Source organism: Aptenodytes patagonicus, chromosome 2, assembly GCF_965638725.1.
Source record: "Aptenodytes patagonicus chromosome 2, bAptPat1.pri.cur, whole genome shotgun sequence".
In the NCBI taxonomy this organism is placed as follows: domain Eukaryota; kingdom Metazoa; phylum Chordata; class Aves; order Sphenisciformes; family Spheniscidae; genus Aptenodytes; species Aptenodytes patagonicus.
This window is the reverse complement of record NC_134950.1, coordinates 47,138,095-47,162,878: the sequence shown is the minus strand read 5'-3', so window position 1 is coordinate 47,162,878 and position 24,784 is coordinate 47,138,095. Positions and strand designations below refer to the sequence as shown.

The 24,784-nt window shown below is 41.3% G+C and overlaps 1 protein-coding gene across 1 annotated transcript in view; it reads left to right on the top strand.

Annotated features, from left to right (window-relative positions):
• Positions 1–1,383: 1,383 nt before the first annotated feature.
• The window catches only part of LOC143157390 (chloride channel protein C-like), an 83,126-nt gene continuing 59,725 nt past the window's right edge, over positions 1,384–24,784 (top strand). The window contains exons 1-8 of the mRNA XM_076332217.1: positions 1,384–1,668; positions 2,585–2,714; positions 7,485–7,565; positions 8,528–8,703; positions 10,823–10,915; positions 14,797–15,040; positions 18,455–18,649; positions 23,227–23,324. Coding sequence (XP_076188332.1) covers positions 1,418–1,668; positions 2,585–2,714; positions 7,485–7,565; positions 8,528–8,703; positions 10,823–10,915; positions 14,797–15,040; positions 18,455–18,649; positions 23,227–23,324 — 1,268 coding nt within the window. The 5' untranslated portion in view covers positions 1,384–1,417. The remainder of the gene's footprint in view (positions 1,669–2,584; positions 2,715–7,484; positions 7,566–8,527; positions 8,704–10,822; positions 10,916–14,796; positions 15,041–18,454; positions 18,650–23,226; positions 23,325–24,784) is intronic.

Genomic DNA, 24,784 nt, shown 5'->3' with positions numbered 1-24,784 from the left:
TCACCTTTGACTGGAGTGATTTAATTGATCACACAACGTGTGCTTGTTGTCAGATAACTTCTCTATGGATGAATTGGTGGCACAGATAAATTTATTTCCCTACATCTGTAAGGAAAGGAACATTAACTTTTCTAATGCATTTACTGTTGCTTGTAGCCATTCACACAGTTTCCAGCAACAATTATTTTCTAAAGTCTTTGGTTTCCACCTAGACCACTTCTCTTCTCTTCTTTAACTCTTTCTCTTTTTTTCTCAGACTGAGAGTTGCCAGGTCTGGAATTTGCATAGTACTTTTGAAATCTCTAGAACGAAATGCCTGATTGAGCTGGCAAAAAAACACAGTCATGGTATAAGAAATTGGACTTGGGCCATTGCTATACCCTGATCTGGAGGTGCCCCCCTGCCCTCGGCAGTATTGCCTTGATGATGTGTTTCGTTACATTTGGGAAGTGTGAGTAGTGGGCCACAAGGAAACTTTCAGCATTGCAAAAACTGTAGGTTCAAAAGGCTTGGTTTCAGACAATTTGCATGTGGCTTGTGTAAAGATCTTTTTTTCTCTCTTGCCATTTAGTACTCACTAACTGACAACCAGGAACTATTTATGTTTCCTCATTATTTGAGATGAGACCTTTCCAAATTAGTCCACATGCCAGTAAGTGGAGAGCAGCAGCAATCTTTCTCTACTCTGTCTTCAGTAACCAAAAACACACCTTGGAGGTGGCAAACACACAGCATGTTACTGATTTTTCTTTACAGTAAATATTTGACATGCGTCAAGTCTCTTTCTGCTTTGATTGAACTGCCAACTTGCAAACTACCTTGGGTAAAGTATCCAAGCTGTAGTGAGTTTGGTAGTCTAGCAAATGTTTTTTATCCATCTAAAAATAAATTTGACATGTAAATTCAAAGGAAATTGTGTTAGACAATAGGCTTTTTTAGGGTGCCTATATAATACTGAGAATTCAGGGTTTAACTGAATGTCACTGCAACCTAGATTTTGTTTTATTTAGTTAAATTGTGTGATCAGATTAGTGGATCAAGATCTTTGGACAGCCCAAAGCAGAGAAAGTGATCACCTCTTTAAAACAGACTAAAGCCCCTATGGCTTAAACATCCCTGTCCTCTGAACAGTCAGCAAGGAGCCGGTGTGATACTCTTGCTACAGTGGTTGGTCTGTTCTTGGAGTGACTTCTTCACCAGAGAGCTCCAGCTCAGGCAAGTTTTCATTGCTTCGACTGTGCTGGGTCTGTGCATAGCCACAGCAAACCAAGGCCAAATAGAAACCAGCCAATCTCTGCACCACTGGTACTCCATCCTCGCGTGGTTTTCCATTCCTCTCTCTCTCAGTCTCAAGGAGACTGATCTTGGGCTCACATCATTCTTGTTGGTATCCCAAAGATTCTTGGAGGCCGCTGTAATGTCATCACATTTTTTCCATAGGACACACGTGGCAAAGGGTGAAGAGGAAATGTTAATGGCAGAAGATCATGGGCCTGATTTGATTCATTCTCAGGATTTTAGGAAGAAATGCAGTGTCAGCAGAAGAAGTTTAGCATATTATCACTGCAAGGAGGAGGAGAGAGAACACCTGATAGCCCATGAGAGTTTGGATTATTTGCCTTCACACAGTAAAGTTTATAAGAAATGGCTACAAGAGAAAACATACAGGTAAACTTACCTTAAATACTGTTAAGTTGCCTCTAAGCTATGGGTAATTTGGACAATCCAGGGAGATGCCTGATAGCAGAAGGAATTAAGAAAACATTGTTTATTGTTTTCTGTACATAGGAAAACGCTTTAATAGAATGTAGAAGGGGGGCAAGTGGCAAGCAACTTTGATTAAAAGCATTTTTTGAAAGTGCTTATGCCTTCGCTCTTGACAAATTATTGAATATGCAAAAAAAAATTTATTAACTACTCAATGTATACAACTTAAAAGGAAGAGACTTTGCAGAGGTTTGGGGGAATGTTCTCTTACTGAGACTTTTCTTGAAATTCACTGCCTCTTAGTGTAATCTGCACGAAACGCGGTGTTTGAATCTCCGTAGGGGTGCTCTAGTCCTAGATGATACTAGAAATAAATCAGAAATTGTTATTGGCGCACAATTACTATTAGATGTATAAGTTTAGGAAAGACAAAAACTAGAGGTAAAGGTTTGCACATTTATATGATAGGTGCTCAGTGCATTAGTTGCAGTAGAAGAAAACAGGAATTACTTTGAAATGAGTTCTGAGTGCTCTACTGAATGCTTAATTACCGAGTCACATAATTAAATTTTGAGATGGCATCAATCAATCAGCATGTGAAAGCAGATTGTACTGCTACTTATATATTAAAAACACAAAACCAAACCCAAAAAATTCAACTATGTTCCTTACCCAAATGGAAATGGCTTCCACCTGAATGTAGAGTTTTGTTGAGCGTACACTTTTTAAAGAGATATTGGCAAAAACAGTCTCTTGCTCATGCAGTCACGGTTAATAATCAAAATGCTCTAAAAATGGAATTTGCATTTTTTTGAGAGGAAGCATGGAAAATAGTCCTGTGCTATAGGCTGAGAGGTAACTGTTTTCCTATTTCTAGAAAAGAGTGGGATCGATGGCTGCTGATGGGGCTAATCGGAACAGCAGTTGGGATGCTGGGGTTTTTGATTCACCAGATAATTGACTCTCTCATCAAACTGAAATGGGACCTGGTGGAAAATTACCTGCAGGTGAGCAAGAGAAAGTCAGAGTGACCTCTTACATGTTTGTTTATTAGAAAATCCACATTGTAAAGTTTTAACTGACTAGAGGGACTGCTTGTCTAGGTGGGTGTGAACATCAGATATCCTGCGGTGCTTTGTGTAGGCATGCTTTGGTGTCCTTTCCTACAACTTAGCCTGTAGTACAGTATGATATCTGATGGCGTTCTTGTCATGAGATTGATGAAGGCAGTCTTTAAAATATTGTGGCCTTCCTTTTCCTCCTTGTACATGAGGGGCATGTGCTGCTTTAGGTATTGTTTATGTCCAAGGGAAGGGATTAGGTTTCTCTTAAGGTACTTAGTGAATGTGGACCTGGTATCAGATATATAGTTCTTTCTATGTCTGGGGCAGCTATCTTTTGCTAATGCTGTAATAGATTATTGTGGAATGATTAATTTGTCCTTGATGGGTATCATCACCTCTCTGATAATTGGGATGGTGGTGGTAAAAATCACTGAATGGCTAAAACCAATGTAAATGTTAAGGCATCTCTGACCCTGACTGCTTGTTTTTCTCACCTGTAGAGAGAAGCAGATGGTAAAATTTTCGCTTGGTTTGTGGTATCTATGGTAGATAGTATGAATACTGAAGAGCTGCTTGTGAGAAAGGGGCTTTGAGCTTTTGTTCCAGCTGAATCCTGACCAGGGAGGGTCAGACATCCTACCAGCCGGTGCTGTGGGGGAGCCTGTATAACCCATCAAGCGTGGCGTGCAGCCAGCAGACGCAGCAATTTGTGCAGAAGGGGGCCAGGGTCTGGGCTGACAGTGCTTTTGTGCTCAGCAACGGCGGCAGGGAGCTGCTGGAGATCGTCCCCAGCACCCAGGGGAGAAATTACCCCTGACTCAGCAGAGGCCACAACCCAGAGCAAGCTCCGGAGGGAGGGTGCAGCTCTGCAGCTTTGGGGCTGTGGGTAGTGCTTGGGGCCTCTTGCTGAGGCTGGAGCATGGCAGATGAGCTCCTTTTCTGCACAGATATGGTGGGATGGCTGACACTGCTGGAGTGCTGCAGTGGCTGGATACGAAGGACAGACTGGGATGGTTAGGAGGGACAGTTGCTCTTTTTTGTGAGAAAGCAGTGGGAATGGATGGCGCTCTGCCTTGGGACAGATGAGAGTCAGCTGAGAGCTTGCAGATCAGCGTTAGAGGGCACACCAACATGTATGATGTTGTTGTGGGTGTCTGCTATAGACTGTTAGCTCATGAAGAATTAGACAAGGCTGTCTTCAGACAACTGGAAGAAGTCTCATGGTCACTGGCCCAGGTCCTCGTGGGGGTCTTTAGCCAACCACCCCCATATCTGCTGGAAGGACAACACAGCAGGGCACAAGCAATCCATGAGGTTTCTGGAGTGCGTTAATAACAACTTCCTGATAGACGATCGAGAAGCCAATGAGGGGACATGCTCTGCTGGACCTCATATTTACAGGCAAGGAAAGACTGGTCAGGGATGTGAAAGTTGGGGGCAGCAGTGTCCATGAGATGGTGGCGTGCAGGATCCTGAGATGAAGGGGAAAAAGCAAAAAGCAAGATCACAATTCTGGACTTCAAGACAGCACTTTGGTCTGTTCGGGGATCTGCTTGGAAGAATCCCAAAGGACACCATCCTGGAGAGAACAGGGGTCCAAGAGGGCGGGGTGGTTTTCAGGGATTATCTCCTCCATGGTGAAGGACAGTCCATTCCAATGAGCAGGTGTCATGGTTTAATCCCAGCCGGCATCTAAGCACCACACAGCCACTCGCTCACTCACTCTCCCCCAGTGGGATGGGGGAGAGAATTGGAAGAGTAAAAATGAGAAAACTCATGGGTTGAGATAAAGACAGTTTAACAGGTAAAGCAAAAGCCATGCACACAAGCAAAGCAAAACGAGGAATTCATGCACTAATTCCCATCGGCAGGCAGGTGTTCAGCCATCTCCAGGAAAGCAGGGCTCCGTGTAACAGTTACTTGGGAAGACAAATGCCATCACTCCGAGCATCCCCCCCTTTCTTCTTCTTCCCCCAGCTTTATATGCTGAGCATGACGTCATATGGTATGGAATATCCCTTTGGTCAGTTGGGGTCAGCTGTCCCTGCCATGTCCCCTCCCAACTTCTTGTGCACCCCCAGCCTACTCGCTGGTGGGGTGGGGTGAGGAGCAGAAAAGGCCTTGGCTCTGTGTAGGCGCTGCTCAGCAGTAACTAAAACATCCCTGTGTTATCAACACTGTTTTTATCACAAATCCGAAACATGGCCCCCTACTAGCTTCTATGAAGAAAATTAACTCTACCCCAGCCAAAACCAGCACAGCAGGATATCAAGCAAAAGGTGGCAGGAAGCTTCTCACAAAACTCAAACATAAACAGGAAGCACACAAGAGGTGGAAGCAGTGACAGGTGACCCAGGAGGAATACAGAGACACTGAGTGTGCAGGGATGGGGTTAGGAAAGCCAAAGTGCACCTGGAGTTGAATCTGATAAGGGATGTTGAAGGGCAACAAGAAAGGAAGGAGGTTTCTACAGGTACATCAGCAACAAAAGGAAGACTAGGAAAAACATGGGCTTGTTGAACTGGGTAGGTGACTTGGTGACAAAGGACTTGGAAGAGGCCAAGGTACTCGATGCCTTCTCTGAGGGACCTGGCTGATGTCATTGTGAAGCCACTCTCAATTACCTTTGAAAGGTCATGGCAATTGAGGAGAGGTTCCTGAGGACTGGAGGAAGCCAGTGTCACTCCTGTGTTCAAGAAGGACAAGAAGAAGGATCCAGGGAACTACAGGCCAGTCAACCTCATCTTGACCCCCGGGAAGGTGATACAGCAAATAATCCTGGAAACCATTTCTGACCATATGAAGGACAAGAAGGTGATTGGGCATAGTCAGCATGGATTTACAGCGGATAACAACCTTCTAGAATGAGATGACTGGAGCAGTGGATGTTGTTTATCTTGACTTTAGCAAGGCTTTCATCGCTGTCTCCCATAACATCCTCATAGACAAACTGGTGGTGTATGGGTTAGATAAGTGGACAGTGAGATGGATTTAAAACTGGCAGAACTGCTGGGCTCAAGGCACTATGATCAGTAGCACAAAGTCCAGCCAGAAGCTGGTCACCACGGGTGTACCCCAGGGGTCAATACTGGGGCCAAACACTGTTGGATATCTTCCCTAATGACCCGGATGATGGGGCAGAGTGCACCCTCAGCAAACTTGCAGACAAAAGCAAAACTGGAAGGAAGCAGTGCTTGATAGACCAGGTGATTGCGTTGCCATTCAGCCAACAGCCTCCTGGACTGCATTAGGAGGAGTGTTGCCAGCGGGTCGAGGGAGGTGATCCTTCCTCTCTATTCAGCACTGGTGAGGCCACATCTGGAGTACTGTGTCCAGTTCTGGGCTCTCCAGTACAAGGGAGACATGGATGTGTCCTCCACTATTCTGTGAAATCAAGATAATGGAATAATGCTGCCAACTGCTGAAGGACAGATCTCAATTACTTCACAGAAATGCAAGGGAAGACTTGGTCTGTGGAACAGATGGAGGCTGAATATATCAGAAGGAATATCCAAGAAATGAACAAGTTTATGTTTTCCAGGAGGAAAGCATATATCATGCTCTTGGAATATTATTTCCCTGGGGTTTCTTATATACAAACTATGCGTATGTTTATAAAATATATAAACAGTGGAAGAGTACACATGCATATATGTATATATGCATTTGTATGTATATACATGCATGTGTGTATATATACACACTAAAGTATAAATAAAGAATATATAGAAAGAAACCACAGGTTGACTCCAGGGCATTACAACAACCGTTACACACACTGTGGGTCATGTTGTATTATAAAATTTGTCCTATTGTATTAAACTAATACAGAAGGGCAGGAGGTAAGCTCTCACAGGCTCTGACATCAGTACAAACATGTAATTCCTGCTCTGGAAGACCTTCCCATCTAAACACCTCCTTCAGCTGCGGATGAGCAAAACTCATTTTCGTGCATTTTGCTTTGCTGTTTGGCTGCGCAGCACGATGCGCTTACAAAAGCCTTGGTGGGACATGCTGCCGGGAAGGCTGCGGTGGCTGGCTGTAACACTGTGACCTCAGAAATGCAAGGGATGTGTTTGACCTGCACACATGACAAATCACAGCTGAGCGCTGTGGAAGGCGGCAAAGTATGTGGGAGCTGAGGAATTCTGGAGAGAGCACAGCTGCGGTCAGCCCAAGCACGAACAAACAAACCGAAAACCCAGGGAGACTGAAACGTGTTTTTTAAATGTGAGAAGGCCTAGTATGAGAGATGTCCTTTTGGTTAAAATAAAGCAGGAGAGAGCTTCCTCACGTATATTCTGTCTACTAATAATAGCTGCAAATTCATAAAAGTAATTACTGATGTAAGACTTTGAAGCCTCCATTCAGGCAAAATGTCTCCTGAAGACAGCATTTAGTGTGTTCTTGTGCATGTTCTTAAGGTCCTTTAACTCTGCTTGTGACCTGAAAAGGGCCTTGATGAGTAACAACATATGCTTTATAGTGTTTTTAGAGATGGGCGAGAAGTCGTAGAAAAAAAACATGACTCTGAAAGTCATCATTCACCTTACCATTACTCACTCCTGTCCTTCTGAAGAGCCTGCACTGCTTGTTTTGGGTTTTCCCTATGGTACACCTTCTGCCTGCAGAAATCTGTGGGACAGAAGATCATTGAAAAGCGGGACCTGGTCTGTGGGTGCCGATGTAGTAATCTATTTGTCAACCGGACAGGATGGCAACATCCACATGACCTGGCTGTGTGCACTTGGGTCTGGACTGGCCATGGTGGTTCTCTCTTCAGGCTCAGTGCTGGTAAGTGTTACGTCTCCTACACAATAAGCCCATACCGCTGTGATAAACCAAATCTCTTGCTCTTCCAAATACTGGTTAATTCAGTATTTTATTTAAAAAACCCCTCTATCATACAACCCAATTGGAGCGGTCTTTCTTGGCCTTCAGCCTAAAGCTGGATTCCACCGCCCATAACTTGTATAAAAGTGTCTGGGGTGAAATCAGTGGTGGTGGCGATGCAATTTACACTTAGCATGTGGTGTTTATAAAATAAATACAAGTGGCAGCTGGTGTAACTTATGAAAACTCGGTGTTTGGAAGGGGCCTAAGCCAAAGACCATCAGTCCATATAAAAGTTACTGTTGGTTTTAGATTGATCTTTTAGCTGTGCTAAAAGCCCAGATCAGTACTTTTACGAAGCAGCAAGGCTAAAGCATTGAGCCTTTCTGTCATTTACTGTCCTGCTGTGTTCAATTTGATTATAGACAGGCAATTAACAGCATAGGTGAGAGAAAAAGTGAATGTTTTACTGAACTTACCCTGAAATCCAGCAACAGTAGGAAAAGGGAGCTTGCTGTTATACAGGTAATAACTGACCAGTTTTAAGCTATCTAAAGTCTGAACTGACCGGACAAATCACGCAGGTTCACACGTACACCCTGCCTCGCAGACAGTCTGTGCAAAGACAAGAGGCTGGTTGACTTTGGGTATCGGGGGGGATGGCAGGGGCCCTCATCAGTCGTTTTCTTCTCTCATTACCCCCAGTACACATATAGCAACACTGTTGGGAGCTTGAATTTTTGTGCATAGCCAGTAGTTATATGCATATCTACATCGCCTGTTAATTCTGGGAAAGATTGTTCGTGAACAGAGCAAGATGAGGGCTGGACTTTAAAAACGTGTCCATAGACGCACCTAACACATCAACATGTAATGATTGTTGACTCTGTTTCTCTTTTTTTTTTTTTTTTTCTCCTTTGCAGTTCTTTTGCCCAGCAGGTTCACCATCTGGCTTGCCAGAAATCATTGGGTATTTGAATGGCACTTCTATTCAACATCTTTTTAACATCAAGACCTTTTTAGGGACATTCGTCTCATGCGTGCTGGCTGTAGCCTCCGGGCTCTTCTGTGGGCCAGAAGGTCCCATGATCCATTTGGGGTAAGAAATAGCAGACAAAAGTTAAAGCTATCAGGCTGAGGGTATGGGTTTGCAATGTCTGTCTTGGTGGCAGCGCTGGCTTAAAAAATACCCTGCATTGGGAGCTCTTTTCACCTGTGCTCTTCCCCTCCTTTGCATTAGCACAACTATTCATGCCATGCAGTGAAGAAAAACATTTTTTCACTGCGTGTTTTAAATACTGGCTTGGTTCCCTAGTACGATTCCCCTTGAGGCTCAGCAAGCAGTTATCTGGACAATTGCAGTCAGTTTTGTTTCTCAAAAGCAACTTGTCCCGCAGCTATGGCCTGCCGGCTGCTTTGCATCTCGCATAACCGCTTTTACCTATGCAAAGTCTGTATAAAAATAAAGCCAGTCTCAAGTGGCTGCGCACAAAAGGGGCAACAATTTTGCAGCCACCTGCAGAAGTGCTGTAAGTGGCTGTGCAAGGCGCACAATGATGGACAGCCAGGCCCTTGGGGTCCGTGTTTCCAGCTTACAAACATGGCAGCTGCCGATGCCAGCTAAGGGCGACCACAGAAACCAGGCGCTGCTTTGCAAGCTCTGCAGATGGCAGATTGCAAGTCAGGTTGGAGCTGCTTGTTGTTCATGCAGTAGTGTAATACTATGTTTCTAGGTAGGGAAAAGTAGGCTTTATAGTCTTTTTGAAGGATAATGTTTTTATCCCCCCTTGCTATATACAAAGAAAGAGAATCCCCATCACCCTATTTTGGTCCGGGGCCTGGTGAGAAGGGGAGAGGAGGGTTGCCCAGTCCTGCTCTGTAAGTCAGAGCGGTTCTTAAAATTTACTATGTTGCAATACAGCCAAACTTAGTAACTGCAGGCCAGATTTTGGGCTTTGCTGTTTTGGTAAGTGACATCATTTCCTTTATTCACCGCTTAGAGGAGAATCCTGCTGCACTTTATTACCATTATTAAACCGTATCTTGAGTAGAGATGGTAAAATTGGTCTCTGCTAATACGATATAGATCATTTGTTGGCTGGTTTGCTGTTCTATTTCTGATCATTTTGGTTTTGGAAAGTATTCACCCTTGAGGTTTGTTCTCTTCCTCTTCACCGCCCTGACCAAACCTGTCCTCCTCCCCACCACCCTTTCACATTTTCTGTTACTCCATGGGTTTATCTTTATTTATTTATTTGCATGGAGGTGCAGCACCCTAGGGGATGACTCAGCTGTTCAAAAATAGGAGCGCATGGTTAGTCAGAGGCAGCCACAAACCTTCCAGACAATGATTACCAAGGTTTAGCTCTCCCTTTAGGTTTCTTTTGTTTTCTTTGCTTTCAGACATTTGTCTCCAGGAGCTCAGAGACTGCAGCTGTGATTTTTTTTTTCCTTTATGCTGGGTTGGTAACAGTGATGCATGAGCCAAAGAATTGAATCATATTTCCGTGAAGAAAGTCAGCACGGTATTAACGTGATACCTTTTCAAAACATAGGAATTAAGAGCTAGTTTTATTTAATTTAGCTGGAACCGTCCACCATTTTTATTAAACATAAACACACGTAAGTTGCTAAAAACCTCTGAGAGATTCGTTAAGGCTCCTAATTTAAGTCTTGTAGAAAGGTCTTCCAAGATTACACAATGAATAGACTTTTCATTTCACTAAGGGTTTGGATTGGTTTTTTTTTCCCTTTTAAATGTAGTTTGAAGTGTTGCCTGGGAACACACTGTAATAATTTAAATCATTACACATCTTCTGTTAGTAGTAGGGCTGTTCTGACTGCCATGGTCATTAACCTGGGAACAGATGATTGAAACGATGGGCTATAGACTGATGTGTCACCACACTTGGGCAGACATTAACATGCAGTTCTTCAAAAGGCGTTTCATGGTCTATCATCACAACGCTCCTTGCAAAAGAGACATTTAAGTCTCTGAGTCAAGAATCTGAAAGTCTTTAATAGTCTCCTGCTTTATGTCAACGGGACTTTGCATGTTTAAAAGACGTGTTCAACATTTTCCATGTTTAAATCTGTTGAAACCCATCTAGCTTTGCTGCTGCGCGCTGGCTAAGGCTCTGTCCTCCCCTGCCTTTAAACCGTGGCTGATTTACGAATAATTTACCAAAAGAGTGCTCTCAATTATACATCACTTTTAGCGCTCTCCTGGGTTGTGGCCTGAGCCAGCTGCAGTCGGACACCCTTGGCGTCCACCTCCCGATCTTCACCAGGTTTCGCAATTCAGCTGATAAGTAAGTGATGGGCAGAGCTGTGAGGCTCTCGGGGGACCACCCCGCCGCCCGCCCTCAGCACCCCGGGGGTGTCCGGTGAGTCTCTGGCGAGCCCGTTGCATCTGGAAGGGAAATGGAGATGCTGCTCCAGCAATCTTTCAGCCTTCCTGCTGCTTGTCAATTTGGAATGGGGAAAAAGCCACCCGCTCTAATTAAAAGAAAGTTGTTTAATTAAACAACTTTAAAGTTCTTTAATTAAAAGAAAGTTCACAAGTTGTTTTATTGAACGCTTGTGAAATACTACATTAATACTGAAGGCTTTTTCCCATTGCCTTCTGGGTTGTATGAGGGAGAAAAATGCAGGATTTTTAGACACAGGCTTTATCCTCAAATTAATGATGCTGGCCCAGGAAAAAAGGGATGATGGGGATTGCATAATGTGTACAGGGGGCCCTTGCTTTATTTGTCTAGTTTTGAAAAAGTAAATTGTGACACTTTTTTAATCTGTCTCTTCGCTGCTCATACGTGTCTGTGAGATAACTCTGGTAAGCTCTCTCTTGTGAACAGTTCTACTGAAATTAATGAGATTAGTTTCCAGAAAAAGAAATTATAAACCAGTTTATGTCTTCTGGGTGGTATTTATTGTCATGTTGACATACAAAACCCCATACAATACTGGGGTTTTTTTTCTAAAGCAAGGAAAAAAAGAAGGACTCCCATGTGTTAATTTCCTAAAGAAATACAAAGAATTCAAATGAACAGCCACTGTGAACTATCTGTAGCTTAAAAGACAATCAAACAGCACCAAAGGGAAGATACAGGATCTCCTTTGCCTTTAGGCTTTTAAGATCAGTCATTTAAGTAAATCTGAGACATGCTAGTTAAACAAAGTGTTAGTCATGGAAGAAATCGGCAATTGCAGTAAGAGAAGCAGCGAGCACTTTTGTTTTTCTCTGCAGGATCCAGTTATAGTATAATTAGAAAAAAGCATTAGCTTGCAGTCAGGAACCATCCTGGGAGAGACAGGTTGTGTAGAAGTCCCCTTCACAGAGAGGGTTGTTGGTGAGCAGCAGAGACAAGTTTCAGTTTAAGCGAGACCTTGCTTCTTTACAAAGACCAGGATGAAAGACTCCCACTCCCCGGTATCTTTTGGAGTTATTAAGTAGGCTCAAGAGATGTACCCTCTCCAAGTACAGTCACAGGTAGAGCAGTAACTCAGCAAGCATTAGGACGTTGAAGGATCTTAAGACATCCCTCCATCGGGCAGCTGTAACGGATGTGTAGGAGGGGTCCAATTTCATTGTTGATACTACTGGTGGGACACGTAGCACGTACAACTGACTAGAGCAAGAAGTTGGAGACGTCCAAGCAAAGCTCGCCCAGCTTTTACTGCGGCGTGCAGTACCTTTTGAGTTCCCTGCTGGTGGAAACAATGTCGCTGTGAAGATACAACGTGTAAGTAAAAATCCATGCACAAGATTGTCTAACTCAGCATTTGTGAGTTGGGAAATATCAGACATGAAGTTGCCTGTGTAGCTTTACTGGTGGGCTTTGTTAAGGTCTTTGACACATGAACTTTCTAATCTTTTCCCTTATTTTCTGTCCATCATCCTCACTGCCACCCATCTTTGTACTGATAAAATTTGTGGACACCACAGAGAAGTCAAAAGGGCCCCCTAATGTTTGGAGATTACTCTGATCTGTTGGGGTTTTTTTGCTGAGAACTTGGCATTTCTTAATATTAAAAATACTCAAGTGTTTTGTATACTTGTTGACTTCAGCTAGTACGGAATGCTCAGCATTTCTGCAAATTATCCCTGAGGTCTCAGGTAGCACATCCAGAGGACGCAAGTTTTATAAGCTGGTGAGCACTAGTGATTAGTGCATTATATGTGTCAGCATCACCCCAGTATCCCCCACAAAGGCTGGACTTGAATCGAATTTTCCAAGGCAGAATTCAAGCATAATTTTATTTCCTCTTTCTATATACTTCCCTCTGTTTTGCATATTGTGGCCTTCCTTAAAAATGTAACATTTGTCTGATGCAGGATGTTGTTTTCATATAATGAAATGGGTGCTTTGGAAAGAAAATTATGTTGTGTGTAGGAAAATAAATAATAATAAATGTATAAAGGAAGACTGTCCATTAATGCCTTTCTTTACAACACTATAAGTATTCTTCTTTTCTTTTCTCTTTTCTTTTCTTTTCTCTTTTCTTTTCTTTTCTCTTTTCTTTTCTTTTCTCTTTTCTTTTCTTTTCTCTTTTCTTTTCTTTTCTCTTTTCTTTTCTTTTCTCTTTTCTTTTCTTTTCTCTTTTCTTTTCTTTTCTTTTCTCTTTTCTTTTCTCTTTTCTTTTCTTTTCTCTTTTCTTTTCTTTTCTCTTTTCTTTTCTTTTCTTTTCTCTTTTCTTTTCTTTTCTCTTCTCTTTTCTCTTTTCTTTTCTCTTTTCTTTTCTCTTTTCTTTTCTCTTTTCTTTTCTCTTTTCTTTTCTCTTTTCTTTTCTCTTTTCTTTTCTCTTTTCTTTTCTCTTTTCTCTTCTTTTCTCTTCTTTTCTCTTTTCTTTTCTTTTCTTTTCTCTTCTTTTCTCTTTTCTTTTCTTTTCTCTTCTTTTCTCTTTTCTTTTCTTTTCTCTTCTTTTCTCTTTTCTTTTCTTTTCTCTTCTTTTCTCTTTTCTTTTCTTTTCTCTTCTTTTCTCTTTTCTTTTCTTTTCTCTTCTTTTCTCTTTTCTTTTCTTTTCTCTTCTTTTCTCTTTTCTTTTCTTTTCTCTTCTTTTCTCTTTTCTTTTCTTTTCTCTTCTTTTCTCTTTTCTTTTCTTTTCTCTTCTTTTCTCTTTTCTCTTCTTTTCTCTTCTTTTCTCTTTTCTCTTCTTTTCTCTTTTCTTTTCTTTTCTCTTCTTTTCTCTTTTCTTTTCTCTTCTTTTTTCTTTTCTTTTCTCTTCTTTTCTCTTTTCTTTTCTTTTCTCTTCTTTTCTCTTTTCTTTTCTTTTCTCTTCTTTTCTCTTTTCTTTTCTTTTCTCTCTTCTTTTCTTTTCTTTTCTCTCTTCTTTTCTTTTCTTTTCTCTCTTCTTTTCTTTTCTTTTCTTTTCTCTTCTCTTTTCTTTTTTCTTTTCTTTTCTCTTTTCTTTTCTTTTCTTTTCTTTTCTTTTCTTTTCTTTTCTTTTCTTTTCTTTTCTTTTCTTTTCTTTTCTTTTCTTTTCTTTTCTTTTCTTTTCTTTTCTTTTCTTTTCTTTTCTTTTCTTTTCTTTTCTTTTCTTTTCTTTTCTCTTTTCTTTTCTTTTCTTTTCTTTTCTCTTTTCTTTTCTCTTTTCTTTTCTTTTCTTTACTGGAACTGGCTCACAGTGCAGATCTGTGCCATTTGAGCTCCTAGTGAAGCTTACAGCAACAGAAGTTTGTTGCTTTTCAGGGTGTATGTGAGCTCCACACCTTTACAGGGAGGGAGACAAGGCATGTATGTTCCCCTTGGATTTCTCAGACATCTATGGTCTGAGGTGGCATGTTGAGCCTACAGGCTCCAGGGCTGTACTCTCATTCTCTAGTGAATCCCAAACTTTCTTACCTTTTTTCCCTGCAGTATTTCACCCCTGTGACTGCACTGCTTCCAGGGTGTGAAGTGGCACGTCTGCCTGGCGTTAGGCTGGTTGGCGCTAGTTCAGCAGCTCACTGGCATGGCGCAGTGGTCCCCGCACGATGTTGTAGGATTGAGGGTTTTGTCAAGGCCAGAGGTCAAGACGGACAGATCTGAACTCAAATCCTAGAGATGCACTATAATAACCCCACAATAAACCAGCAGGTCTTTAAATTCAGCCTCATAAACCCAGCTTTGGCTGTTGATGGTGTTTATGGAGGGTTTTTGTTTCTGTTTTTTCCCCATTACCCGAATTTTGACTCTTCTACCTGTTGCAGGCGCAGTTTCATTACGGCTGGCGCAGGAGCAGGGATAGCTTCAGTGTTTCGTGCCCCCATCGGCGGGCTCTTGTTCACATTAGAAGAAGTGTCTTCGTTCTGGGACATCAGGCTGGCCTGGCAAACCTTCTTCTGCTGCTTGATGGCTACCTTCACCACGGATTTACTGTCCTCTTCTCTCTATGGGTTTGTTTACAGAGGTCATTTTGGATTTTTTGAAGCAGAGAAAAGAATTATATTTTGGGTACGTACTGTGTGGGTGTGGGAGGAAACAGATGCAGGGTTTTAGGCTTGTCTTTTTCAGCATGTTGCTGGGGGAGTAGCAGGGAAGGGGGACGGAGACGGGGAAAGGATGATATATGTACAATTATCAGATCAGTGGATATGGAAACCTTCACACTTTACATCTGGTTATCACTTAGATACAACACAGAGTTGTTTTGTTCTGAATGAAAGCGAACAAATAGACAAAGCATCTACTGTTTCCTTATTAGCTAATCTTATAAGTTATTAAGATAACTTTCTGTATTGGTGCTGGATAGGAGAGGGATACTTCGAAGTAAAGGAAAAAGCAGAGAAGCTCTTAAATAGGGTGTCCTCTCCTGTAGCTGGCTTGAGCTCTCCCTTGTTGCTGCAGGTATTGCTGTACTGTACCCCTGTTCCTTGGTGCTTACAGATTAAACATTTGAAAACATATAATCACTGTTTGTTCCTGGTTGCACAATGGAGGTGACCTTCAGCCTCAGCTACCTTTACTTTATTCCTTCCAGCACGACACAACCTTGATCTTTGAATTTTACCTTGTGTCCACCTAAAAATAGTTGCTTTTACTATCATGTCTTTTGCTCATTTTTATTGCAAGACGATTCAATAGCTATGTGCAAGTATCATGATCTTCACTTCTTCTTGCCTAAATAATCCTTCTTTATATTTGACTTGAAGATCAATTAGAGAGCTAGAAATAAAACCCTGGTCTTCTGAATCCCAGTCCACTTTTTGCTACTAAGTAAATTTTTCCTAAGGTAATTCCCCGATCACTTTCATTGACCTCTGAATTTCTTCTGGCTTGTATCTCTCTAGCAATGCAGAAACCAGAGATTATGGTATTGTCCACACACAGGCATGCCTTGGTTGGGAAAATGGGCAACATTTTTTTGTGTGCATGGTGACTGATATAATGATTTTGCATATGCTATGCAAAAGTATTTGGGGTGTATTTGCTTTACCACAAGTTTAGCTGGGGCAAACGGAAAAGACATTGGTTTTCAACCCAAATCCTTTTTGTAGACCGACTCATAGTGCAGTCCCCCAAACAGTTGCAGTGACACAACCAAGAAGATAAAAATTTGTGGCGGAAATGTGAGACTACGTGGACAGGGAAGAGGTCAGGCCTTCTGAAGCCAGATTCATTGCTGAAGCCAAAGTATTGTGTAATGAACAGCTGCATGCACAGGGGAGAGTGGATTCACTTCAATTGCTATTTTACAATAAGCATTGCTCTTTTAACACTCCTTTCAGGATGTTTTATGAAAGGAGCGGTGGATTCTGTCTCCTTCTATCTTCTCTTAGTGTCATTAGACGGAAAAGCTAGCTAAAATTATTATCAACATGACTTCTGGCAGGGTTCAATAGTTTTTGGCTCTCAGTGTGGTACAGATAACCAGAAACATTTTCATTTCACTGAACACAGGGCTCAGGGGAAATTTTGCTTCTTTCATGTTTTGTGGCATTAACCAACACAGTTTACAGCGGATAAACTCTGAGTTGAAAGCTTGTGGGTTATGTTTCTCAAGAAAACTATTTGTTTTCTTTAGTTTCATTCTACCTAGCATAATGTTACAAGAGGAATTTATTGTACTCCAGAGCATGAAATTTTCGGGAAGCTTCACTTTATTTTCATGTAGACCATTGGAATATTTGTGAAGGTGAAACTTGCTCTGTAGGTAACAGATTTTTCTTGATGACTGGCCAAAGCCTGTAGTTGATACTACAACAAAAACAAACAATACACTGTGCCACCTTTCATTCCCAGCGTGTGGAGCACTCACTTGACTTTACCTTTATTGCCACACGCATGCGGTGTAATGTGCATATATTACTTTAAAACAAACATCTCAGTATATCTTTCCCTTAGGTAAAATGGAGGTAGGGAGAGAAAACAATAAAAACCATGTATGTCCATTTTTAGTTTTAATGCAGGATTGGAATTAAGTAGAATATAATGCAAGATATTTGGATCCTGCAGTAAATAAAACAGAATTTTTCTACTTCAAATTAAGCTACTTCTCTCTGAATTTCCACATCTTAAACATTAGAGCTCTTTAAATCCTTTGGAAAAGGATGGATTTTCTTGCAGCTATTGGTACAAATAGCATTATTAAAGTTTTGCTTAGTACATAGAGTACCTACGTATGTGATGGTTGTAGGCCTGATTATAAGGCACGCTACACCTTAAGTCTCTCCCTGCTCCCTGCAAGTGTACCCCGCAGGTGTTGGGCTTCTTGTGCCTGGGCACGGCTGCTGGGATTCTCCCTCTTCCAGACCCGGTTTCTCAGTCTGCAGCACCCTGTGGACCAACTGTTCAAGCTTGGCTGGATTTTGACCCTGGCATTCCTCCTCTCAGGAAATACCACCAGTGTTTAGTACAGCCACCCGGTGGATTTGTTGAAGTCTAGGCTAGTTGTAGCAAGAATAAGATTAAGGGTCAAGAAGAAGAGGAGGAGGAGGAAGAAAAAAGAGTTTGAACAGTAAGAGGGGCTGCGCACTTGCTCAAGCAATTTAAGGAAGGCTGGCAGTTTCTCCTATCTGTTACCCCCAAGATTATACCAGTTTAGGTTTTTTTGCAGGCAACCCTTGTCATATGCCTTTAGTCCTTCTTGCCAGGTAGCTTTTTGAGCATTTCATGACCTCTTACTCTGTCCAGATCCTAATCTTGACAAAAAGCTGTGTAACTCTATGCCTGGGCTAAGGAAATAATATCCTCACAGCTTTTAATAGATTGCCACCGATCTGTTGATCCCTTTTTGTTGGCTGGAAGATAAAATTAAAACATGATATGGCTCTCATCCTTGCTGCCTGTTGAGGAATCAAGCAGAAAATTCAATTAGTATTCCAGCTGCCAGACTGTATTCTGCGTTTATGATTTGTTGTTCTGCGATTTGTTCCAGATCAGCATCAATTTTCACAGTTTTACTTAAATAAATTTACTTATAAATGATCTCAATGCGTATGGATGCAGGTTGACACTTAATAAAGGAACTTTCCCAAATTATGATGTAGATACAGACACAGTGAGCAAAGCTCTGGTTCAGCAGTCTCTTTTGAAGTGTTCATTAAGGCCAATATGTCATGTTATTTGGATGTAACCTGAAGTGCTGAGTGCTTGTGGTAACTGCAGTGCATCATAGAGGTTTCTGCTATGTGTGCCAACACCAGTGTCTACCTGCTGGCTCCACTCCTGTGAGGTGTGTGAGAAGAGTACACCATCTCTCATGAGATCAGCTTTAAATTAATTAGCTGAGCTCCCTAAACCGCAAGGAAAGATTTATTTCCTGTATGGAAATTACTTTGTGGTATCAGGTTTTGTAAGAGAGGGTGCAATATTTCATGTCACTGGCAGGATGTTCAGAACATTTTTTTTCTCCTTTCTTTGACTCAGGTTAAGAACTTGCTGGACATGAATGTCTTGGCCTTCGTTCCAACCATCCTCCTTGGAATGCTTGGAGGTCTTCTGGGAGCTCTCTTTGTTTCCCTAAATATAAAGATTAATAAATTACGTATGCAGTTCTTTAATTCAATTCCAAAATTATCCCTTAGAAAAACAAGCAAGCTGTTGGAAACTGTGCTTATCCTTGTAAGTAAATAATATGGTTCTCTTGATTATATAATATTTACAGTGGCTAATGAGGACAGGTCATAAATTGGCTGGATGGAAAAGTGGATCTCACCTGCCGGTACTTGATAATGTGCAACAGAGTTACAGCAAACATGGATTTCCAAAGTACATATAAGTATTTAAAGTTGGTGGGTACATAAGACTGGAAAAGACATGGTTTGTTTTGTTTTGTTTTTTAATGTTTTTTAATGTTTGAAGTATTTTACCTATAGAGTTGCTCTCCCACTGCTTCTGTACTCCGATGATACTACATCAACTTAGTGACATGTAGCAGGAGATCTCTGCCTGTTGTGAGAAGAATAGATGCATGAAGAATCAATGTTGTAGAGGGTTTAAAAGTTATGGATAGGTATAGAAAACTTTCTGGAGTTAATTATGTATCATCATGTATGTATGGAGTTAACTAAGTCAGTTATCCCTAGTTGTTACTGATGGAGGTCAGCCTGGAGCCTCAGATGTCTTGATAAGGCATGATGGGGCCATTTTACCTCTAGGCTTTGGAGTTTCCATTTGGCATTTTGAGGCTTTGGAGAGGGTCATGCCATTGGAACGAAAACGGTAGAGACAAAAGGTTCCCATATTTTGAACATTTTCAAAATTTTCAATTTTATGCTTTGATTATAATTTAAGTATGTTGTTAAATGTGGAGGAAGGAAACCTTCAGAGCTTTTCTACTGCATTTTTAGTAAATCGTGCAAATTTGGGTTTCTCTGCAAGCTTCTCTAGTGAATACCTGCTTGACATAATTTTTCTTTTTTCCCACCATTTTTGAGGAAGTCTTTCTGAGGAGTTTTCAGTCCTTTTTAAGTATTGAGATGACCTTTCTTTAGGGAAATTGGTGCACACCAAAGCCCCTTTCTTCTGCCCTCTCTTAGGCAGACTTACCAGTATGTTTTATGCGTGCTACATATATTTTTTTATATATCCTATTGTATATTTTCTCTTTCCTCCCTCTTGGAGAGAGGGTTGCTCAATTGTAGACCAACGGGTTGGCCATATAGATGCTCTCCTCCCATCAGCCCAGACATGCCTTCAGCAGCCTCTACTCCGAGCCAACAAAAGGTCATAAGCTTCAGGGAAAAGCATCGCCTTGGCTCGCATCAGCAACCCGGATGATACTGGGAGGAAAACAGTATTTTAAATAAGAAAAGAGAAACTTTTGGAGCTAAAAGTGTGAATAACCATAGGTTGAGGCAGACAGTTAGTTCTCTGCAAGCTCTCCACAGATTGGTACAGAGATGCGCACGTTTCCCATAGGTTGCACTATTTTTCCTCTCCATAGGGTCAGAAAGAGTACATTTCGTTTAGTCCTTGAAAGCTGTTGCATGCTATGGCAGTCCAGCTCCTCCTCCTCCTCCTCCTAGTCCCGCTCGTTGCTCAGAGGAGCATCCTGCTTGTTGGGTTCTCTGTGGGCACATCAGAGGTGAAATCTGACCTCCGGTAGGAGGAAGAGGAGGAGGAGGGATCCCGTGAGCGGACTGTGCTGGAGCCGGCCCATGCCGTCGATGACAACTGGATTTTAGCTCCTCTTAGCGGCAGGATTACGGCTTTTCAGTTTGCAGCCGTGTTTGTTCAGCATCTCGCTGAGGGGAGGCACCTTGAGGAAGCTCACTTGAAGCTTTTTGCTTCCACGTTTGAAGGAGTGGGTAAGGTAGGTAGGGAAAACCGGGTTTCCTCAGCTCTAGGGAGAGTCTTTCCACTGCCCAGGCTTCTTTCGTTGTGCTACAAATTTGCTCCCAGGTCTTGCAAAGGATTCGGGACTTTGTGCTGTTGAGCACTGCGATGAGACATCCTAACAGAAATCCAGTTTTCAGACCAGCAGGATGAGGAGTGGTGTCCCATGTGTGACTCCCATTAGTCCTGTGTAAACTCCAAGGTTTCCAAAGGACCTCTGGTTGTGAGAGGTCAGGTTTGTAACAGTTGTTATTTTAACAATTTGGAGCCGGAGCTCGGTGTTTGATAGCCGCTTCCCCTACTATTAGGAAAGGTTTGGCTTTCTCATAGTACACTACAAAAACCTTGCATAAACTACTTAAACACATAAAACCCACATAGTTCCTTATTACTTTTCAGAAAAAAATCCCAAACCCCAAGCCACAACATAAGCCAGGAAGACCCAGCATGTTAGAAGGTATTATAGGATTAAACTTAAGATCAGCTAGCAAAGATTTAGTGTCAGATGTAAAGAAAACGCCTCCTAAGAGTTATTTTACATTGTTTAGGAGTGGTGCCTTACTGACTCCAAAAGTTCATGGAGCCGTTAGCACCTTGCCAGATCATACCTGAAACTGGGAGAACAGCGTGTGTTTTGTAGGGCTATAGTGCTTACAAGAGCTTTTCTGTTTATATATTTTTGTCTTCATCCTCTAAATTTTTTTTTAAATACTGGTTTTTTACATTAACTTTGTAGCATGAACTCTATTCAGATTGTTTTTCCTTTTTATTAGCTCTAGGAGATCCTGCTCAGGTCACAGTCCTTATTTTATTATGACTTGGCAACAAAAATGGCAGGAAAGAAACTGTTTGATCTAAGAGAGAACCATACAATTTTTTATTTTTTTTTTTTTTTTTTTTAATAAACTCACATAACCAGGCAACTGAAAGAAACTATGTCACAGTGACTTTAACCAAAAATAATCTTGTATAAACCAGTCTGCATTTAAACTTGGAAAGAACCCGTCACGGTATCTTCCACACCCACAACATAACCTGGAGTACCATTCCTTTGACTGGAATTGGATATCTAATCTTCAGCCCATAGATTAGGTGAAGCCGTCTTCCTAAGTGCCCTTCTGCCCCTTGGCCTGCGTTTGCTTCTCCTCAATTCATCACCTTTCTCTCTGTGAGGAAATCACAGTGTAGATAATGTTTTGCCAAGAATCTGGCAGAGCTATCTTTCTTTTTCTAATGTTTTATCATGTTGACTAATGCTTCTGTTCCAAAAGCTCAGTGTTTCCATGGGCAGGGTGAACAATTTAAGGACATATGCATATATACTTAAACTGTCAGAGCTTTAAAACGTTACTCGACAGGATTATATTTTTTTCTACCTAGCTGTGAAGATAGGCTACTGCTTTAAATATGTAGCCACTGGCTCCAGGCTAGCTGTCCTTCTAGCTCCCTTTGGACTTTGGGGCTTTGGCAAAAACTTGACCTGGGTTTGAACTGTCCCAGAGTTAAGTTTTCAGAAACAAAACCTGACCTAAGCTTTGTGAAGACCGAACTACTCCCAGTTTCATCTATCTCTTGTAGATGCGCTCTGCCCATAAGCTTATAATCTTTGAGATACAGGGAAACAAAGGCTTGAGATACGATTGTCTGACAAATTGTCACAACTGCGCACAGCTGAATCTCAGCTTGAGGGTTTCTATAAATGTGCTACCTGAACTTTTTTGAAACAATCCACAGAGTGCATGAAACTTTGTGCTTGGAAGATATACTACTGTTATGGCTGTGTGTTCCAGTAATTTCTCTCCAGATGTCTACTGCAATCTTTTCTAACTCTTTTTTATTTTTGGGTGTATCTTAATTTATTAGAAATGTAAATTGATTGCAACTAAGATAAAAAACTTAAGATTAGTTTTGAATGAAATATAACTGTTACATTGAACTATGCTATGTTGAAAAATATGCATAACTGAAATATAGTTATCTCATGTAAAAACTTCCTTTGTTTTTGGCGAATGCAAAGCAGCCAGCATAAACACCACCTGCTGTGCTCTATTCCAAACATTTTTGGTTTCATTCATGTTTACTTCAAAATGGGTATATGGAAAACTAGTAGAAGGACCTTGTAAAGTCTCTTCATCCATTTGGATTGCAATGCCTGTGTCTCTACTGGATAGTATGTAATCTGCTTTAGGCATTATAGCTGTCTAGTATGCTAGGATGTCTAGGAACTTCTTTCTGTTGATTACCTGAATATTAGTCCTTTCATAACATCCTCTTTAAAAGGGCAGGGAAGCAATAAGTTAACAAGTTAGTTAGAAACAAGTCTTTAGCTGTTCATGCTGATCAGGAACTTCAAATTTGCATAAATCAGGAAGTAACTTAAATTGAAGCAGTGGATTGCTTTTGACATACAGCATAATTTTAAGTACCAACCAAAAATCTAGGTCCTTAATGAAAGACACATAGATCCTGAGTCCTTGCTGTGCGCAAGTTGCAGTCTCAGGCTGGTAGCCTGCAAGGAGCTCTGGCTGAACGTGGCACGTGGCGGGGAGGCTGGGCACATGTGGAGCATCCCATGTGCTGCGAATCTTTCTCTCTGGAGGTAGTGGTGGCTCTCTGGTGGCTGTGGGGTTGGAGGTCAATTACCTCGTTGCAACAGTTGAGTCCCTGAATTTAGATGGGATGAATCTGGGCCTCACTGGCTGCTTAGGAGTAAATGCTGATCTTCTGGGATGTGTGAGCAAGACGAAAGGACAATTTCCTTGTGGTAACTACTGGCACTAGTGATTTTAGACACTTTTCTTTCTGTTTTTGTCTGTTTCTACATCTCACGATAGTCTATTTACTTATTTTAATGCCTGCAGGTATGTACGACGACTGTTACAGTATACTTACCGTATTTCTTTCCTTGCACTCCAGTCATGAGCGTGAGAAACTACCAGCTGAGAAACAACTCAGAAACGTAAGTGGGGAGAGTCACCGGGAGCATATCTATGTAAATACAATTATTAACCATTTCTTCCAGTTAGTTGTTACAAAGATTTGGGATGGAAAGATTCAAAGGTGCATCAGAGCTGAATGTTTAAAATTAATTCATGTAGAGACAAGAATCACGCTTAATCTTTTAATCACTGAAATTTAATCACACTTAAACTTTTCCAGTGAGAGGCATTTGCCATCATGTCAAATTAAAGAAGAAAAAAAAAAAGGAGAAAGAAAGAAACAAAAGGGAGTTCAAAAATGAAAAGGGCCTGAAACGTGGCTGTTATGTATCATGCAAGGACTTTTTCAATTTGGAATCGTGATTTTGATTTAAAAGGTGTATACACCTTATATATAGGTATATAAGTCTATAGGAAACAGGCTGTGCTTTAACTGGAAAGCTGGAACTGGAAACTGTTGAAAAACCTTCATTATTCTCAGCTTCAGTCAGCTACTATTGGTGGAGGGACATGATTTGTTCAGTCATCTATATAAGAACACCAACAGGTAACACATCAGAGGCGCGTGCCACTACAGCACAAACTGTAATCCGGGGACTTAAAATGACAAATATTATGTTAATAAACAGGCAGGGGATATGTGGCTGAACGGCTAGGGATTTATGGGTCATACAGTTGAAGACATCCTTGAATCTGATACAGGTTTTGCAGTCCAAGTATCTTTCTTGAGAAATACCTATGAGGAATCCAGAGGAGGTAGAAAAAGAATTGCTCAGATTGAGGTTAATTGACAACTTGAGTTCTCAGTCATTGCAAATGGCCACTACTAACTTGTAGTTTTACAAATTCATAAATTTGTAAAATTTATGAATTCCTCCTTCCAAGTGGGCAGCGTCACATATATTGCATAATACGAACTGTAAATACTGAATAACTTGCCATTGGTGACTGGACTCTGAACAGCTTATTTAAGTATATAGAAAGCAGACATACTTTCCCATTCTTGCCACCAATTCTAGACTGTCATTTGACTTGCAATACCTGGTTCAGTATTGTTTGCTATAATGTGTATTTACATATTCTTCACAAAAGCAAACTTTGTCACTTACTTAGTACCAGGACTTGGTGACTATGGCTATTTGGATTGCTACAGGAAAAGCCTTTTTCCTCACCCCGACATCCTTTTTTATTTTAAGGACTAAATGCTTGCAAAATGTTATTTTTCAAAACAAAACTATGTTTGCTCTAAAGGAAAAACATCTGAAACCACGATAATGTCATGGCTTTTTTTGTCTGTCTCTGAATCGAAAATAGTCAGGCTGATCCAGCCTAGAGGCTAAACGGTCTTTGTGCCAATTTGTCATCTGGTGTGGCTACAAGTTATAAAGAGTACATCCTGTTGAAAACTGATAGATCTGAAGGGAATTAAGCACCAAATTGCCATGGACTTTGCAAGGCCATGCATATGCTGAAGGCAGTG